Raw genomic sequence first — 4815 nt, forward strand, 5'->3', positions numbered from 1 at the left:
GTCGGTCAGTCTCAAAGGAATTAAACAACAACACGGTTAAACACCGAAAGGGTTGGAATCTGTCTGGGTCGAATTTTCACGCGGAAAATCACACGCAGGCGGGACGGAATAAAATGAATAGAAATATTCATATCTCATCAGTAAAAAGATCACGATCTAAGTCGTGGCTGATCCTTTTCAATCGAATTGAATACAATCAATGTGGCCTTGAGGTACTCGAAAACTCGAAGTAAAACAGATCCTAGACCCCAATCGCGAGATGGCCTCTGTTATCACAGTGTCTCCCCATTTGCGCTCAGAGACTTTCCGTAGAGCCCGCTCCAATGGTCGCGTCCGGTGATGGCGTGCTGGATGGTGCTGTTCCACTGATCGGTTCCGGGGCCGTGTGAACCTGGTTGATGGAGGCTTTGCGTGCCTTTGGTTCGAGTAGTTCCTTGAGCGCGGCCCCAGTCGGCAGCTCGACCAACACGCACAGCAACGTACCGAAGATGTAGCTAAAGAAGAGCACTTCAACGGTGTAGCCGGTGACGATCTGTTCGTTGCTGAAGATGGGTGCCTTTTCGCGACCATACACCTGCATGATCACGGTGAAGTGGATAAGGTAGACACTGTAGCCGAGTTTACCGAGTACTCGGAAGATCGGATGGCTAAGCGCCATCTTGATCCAGTTGTTTCGGTGAAGCAGTGCGAGCGCCAGCAGAAGCACAGTGTTGAACAGGCCCCAGCTAAATTTGAACGCGCTTGCGTACACGGCAAGTACGGCTGCTGGCAGCCAGGACAGGTTTGACACCACCCAGGACACGGTGGCCATGCAGAAGACATACAGCAATCCGCTCAGGTGAACCATTTGTCGGAAGACGGGCTGTTGGAACAGCTCCTTACGTTGATCCCGGTAGTGGTGATAAATCGCACCGGCAAGCATGCCGATGAAGTAGATTCCGGTGTTTTGGTGGAACGGGAAGTAAAGCTCACTTTGGAAACGCTGACCGCGTATGTACAGGTCCACGTCCTTCATGTCGACTGTCATGACGGGTGTGATGTTGGACAGTAGGTAGGCCACTGCTGGTATGACTGCGCTGTACAAAAAGATGGCACCAAAGATGTACCGTTTGGTGGAAGGCCATCGCCAGAAAACCATCATTATCGCCATTCCAAACACGTACAGCTGAAGGTCCGTTGCGAGATACCATGACGGTATGAAGCACTGTAAAGGGCACCAAAAAAAGAAAAATAAAAGAGATTCAAAATGGTGGATCATCACGTTGGTTTGTTGAAGCAGGTGCTTTTTTCTAAACACCTACCGGTTCATGCCAGGCGATGTAGTTGTTCACGAACAGGAGATTTGCCCACCACCACCGTTGGCAGTTAGCGGAAGACTCGCCAATGAACTGCTGCCCGAATGGTCCGCCCACCAAATGCCGCATGACGGACGCTTCGAGCAGGATCATGAAGGCGTACGTTGGCACCAGACGACAGAGGCGATTCAGAAGTCGCTCACCGAAGTACGCCAACCGAAACGTGGGGTGTTTGCGCACGTGATCAAGCACGTTAACCGCCAGCAACATTCCGCCGATCGTGAAGAACGTCTGGACGTAATTTTGGAACTCGGCGATGAACGTCTGAAGCGATGCACTGTGTTGCAGCTGCTCGAGATATTCGGGATTGCGCTGCGGTATCTTAAGATGTGCGATTGTGACGTGCAGGAAGACGACGCGGAATGTCTGGGCGAACCGGAACGCCTCTAGGCAGGCGAGATCGACGCGAGTTTGCGTGTGGATCGGTTCCTTAAGGCGACGAATGTTGCGTGCCACGGAAAACGCTGTGAGCAGACGCTGATGGGCTAGCTTGGAGTTGCGCTGGAAGTACTCCTCGGGGAAGTTCTGTTGCGCTTGTTGGTGAAGATCGTACACGGTGGAGGCGATCACAAGGAGGATGATGACTGCGGCTAGCAGGAAGAACGCCAAATCCAGACCATCTGCTCGGGGCGAATGAAGTTTGAAAGAGGAACGAGCTCAAGTAATGTGGCTAGGATAAGTGTTTCATTGTACACCTTTGACGGATGGTAGAGTGTTTCATTTTACATCACTGACAGGTTTATGCTTGAACCTTGAGAAACCAAATTTCAATACCCAGAAACCATAGACAGGCAATTGAACATTTCATATGCGGCAATATAACAAGCGTGCAAATTGTTAATGATTTCATGCGATCGATCAAAGTCTACGATGTTCAATGAAACATTCGCCATCATCGCTCAGTATTAACGAAAATAGGGTTTTGCATACCATAAGGGATGTTTTCGGTGCTCCGCGAGTAGCAGTGTTGAACGTGCAACTCGCTCGACACAACCAGATTGTAGTGAGGTTCGATTTCCGCCTGTATACACCGGTGCATGAGCTGCTCACGGGTGAGTCGATCCGTTCCAAGTTCCGTCGCGTTCTGGATGATCGCATCGTGACACTTTTGCACACACACGCCCCGTTCGAGCAGCGTGTGGTCGTAGTGGTGATTGTCGGCTGAAAAGTACTGCTGACCGGTACCGGTCGGTTTTATCCACTGGCTTTCGTCCTTGCGCTTCCGTTGGGCTCTCAACGGTTAAGACAAAAAAATACTACTTACGCTTAGATTTCTCCACAGGGCTGAATTTTCGTCCGGAGCCAGCGGTGCCTTTACGATGCAATAAACGTAATCGTCCCGGTACCACCGGCGGCAGTCCTCGAAGTCATCGTACACGAACAGTGGTGGAAATTTCAGATACTCCTCCACTGGAACATGATGGAAGAAGAAGCCGAAAAAAAAAACAGTTCACTCGTTTGTTCGTTGCTCTAAGGAAAATAAAACGAACTTCTCCACTCTTTTGGTGATTCCCTGCTAAGGGCAACCTTTCGGCTCGATAGGCACACTTACTCTGGAAGGTTCCGGCAAATGAGTGCTCCGCTGCGGTTGCTCCCATTAACAGCAACGTACCGTGCAGCGCTAGTAGCGTGGTTCCCAGTGCCATTTTAGTGCCCAGAGAAAAGGGTCAATTTTCGACACCTCAACTTCCGGTTTTGGGGAGATAGTGGATTGAAACCGTGTGTATTAGAACACCGTGCTGCTTAGTTTGTGACCGTGACGCTCAGTACGCACGTCAACGTTTATCGCTGTGATGTAACCTGGTTCACTTTGCTGGGACGTGATTGGTCGTACAATAAACAGCCACTTCTTTCACTATTGACAAGGCAATTTGTTTTCGTTGACAGTAATTTTTGCAATAACAAAAAATGCGAACACACTCACAACCACTTCACATTCCATTCCCTCTTTGGGAGCTTCAGGATTTTTTTCTTCTGTGCACCGCCTTTTAGAGGCTTTAACACATCCACTCGCAAGTAAGATGTACAAAAACTGGTAGTTTCTTTTTTTGCTGGTGCATCGACTATCACAACGCAGCACCGTCGATTATCGTCATTTTCCCTACCGGATGTGGCAGACAATATTGTCCGTAGCCAAACACTTTATGGACGGGGTGGATGAATAATGGCTAGATACACAACAGCGGGCGAAAAAAAAAAAGAAGCGATCAGCATACGTACACAGGCGCACGAAATTCGAGAAAAGTATGACGCAAATCCGTTCGACACGAACCTAGCGGATTTTTGGAAATAGCGGTATGAATCGATGGAAAACCCTAAACCGAACTTTTCCCTACTGCCACCGACTGCGGGTGAGGCGAGTAATTGTACGAGTAATGGTACATTTAGGGGGATAAATCCGGTTCCGAGGCATGACGTCGGCACGGTTTTCTTTTGCACTGTTGATATGTTTTTGTTTTGTCTATCTGTTTGTGATTTTGATCAAATAGTTTCTTTATTTACAGTGGCAACAGTGAGAGTAAGAACGAGAGAAATAGAGAGAGAGAGAGAGAAGAAAAAAAAAAAGAAAGAGACAAATGCATCGAAATGCAGATCGTTTAAACTGCACGTGAACACGTCCTTCCCCAGCCCAGGGACAGTGATGTCGAAAAATTCAGCACATTTAACGCTAGTCGTTGGTGGGTTAGCTTGATTTTAACCGCTTGAATGTTATACGAATTCAGGCTACTGAAAACGATGTGCATTTGAAGGTGACACTGAGCAAAAATCCGTCACATTGTTCATGGATAGATGATGTGGTTGTTGCGTTCAATATAAAATCAACCCCGATCGGTAATTTTCGAACGCGTGTATCGTTTGCTCACGATAGTGATAGAGACTGATTTCCATTCTTATTACGTGCTAGCCCTACAAAGTAACACAAGAACACGCTCATTGCAGCTATCACAATGTATGGCTGAGGAAAACCGTGCCGTCGCTTAATCGTCTAATCTCATCGATTTGTTGATCAATTTCATTCGCCTGTTTGTCATTCGATCGCCGATCCACCATCGGAGCCTAATTGCCACTGCATTTGTTTGCACAGCCACTGCCAGTAGCGCCTGAACGCCGCACGAACGATTGCACTTCACGTTTACGCGCTAAAGTTACATATTTGCACTGTCCCTCGAAGCTAGGCCTACAGCGTCCGGTACACTTGGCGCCATCGCACCCCCGGGGGGTGTTGAAGCATTATTTACTGCAGTGATTTTTCGCACCTGTTCGCGGAACGCCTCTGACTGGAGTAATGCAGGTACCAACCGGCAGTTCGTTTTGATTTTCCACGCTCGAAACGCCCAGTTCCGGTGGAAGATCCTCGGTGCGTTTACGATCACCTCACCCTGTGTGGCGTGTGTGTTCACTCGGTAGACGATCGCCGCAGACTGTACCGATCGTTCGCAGAACCGGCACGCAAAATTAG

General features: G+C 48.7%; 1 protein-coding gene across 1 annotated transcript; it reads right to left on the reverse strand.

The window, feature by feature from the left end:
* Positions 1-295: 295 nt before the first annotated feature.
* On the reverse strand, positions 296-3001 carry LOC128723659 (nose resistant to fluoxetine protein 6-like). Its single transcript, XM_053817424.1, has 5 exons — positions 2908-3001; positions 2620-2765; positions 2286-2526; positions 1302-1975; positions 296-1204 (listed from the first exon to the last, which is right to left on the reverse strand). The coding sequence occupies exons 1-5, from the start codon at positions 2999-3001 to the stop codon at positions 296-298; spliced, it is 2064 nt and encodes a 687-aa protein (XP_053673399.1).
* Positions 3002-4815: the final 1814 nt, after the last annotated feature.

This window comes from Anopheles nili, chromosome 2 (assembly GCF_943737925.1).
Source record: "Anopheles nili chromosome 2, idAnoNiliSN_F5_01, whole genome shotgun sequence".
NCBI classification, from domain to species: domain Eukaryota; kingdom Metazoa; phylum Arthropoda; class Insecta; order Diptera; family Culicidae; genus Anopheles; species Anopheles nili.

What these genes read in the sequence shown, in the direction of transcription:
- LOC128723659 (XM_053817424.1), bottom strand. Translation starts at nt 3,001, where the DNA reads ATGGCACTGGGAACCACGCTACTAGCGCTGCACGGTACGTTGCTGTTA. An exon ending in CACCGAAAACATCCCTTATG is followed by an intron (nt 1,976 to 2,285) that starts GTATGCAAAACC and finishes CGCCCCGAGCAG; the next exon opens with ATGGTCTGGATTTGGCGTTC. An exon ending in ACATCGCCTGGCATGAACCG is followed by an intron (nt 1,205 to 1,301) that starts GTAGGTGTTTAG and finishes TGCCCTTTACAG; the next exon opens with TGCTTCATACCGTCATGGTA.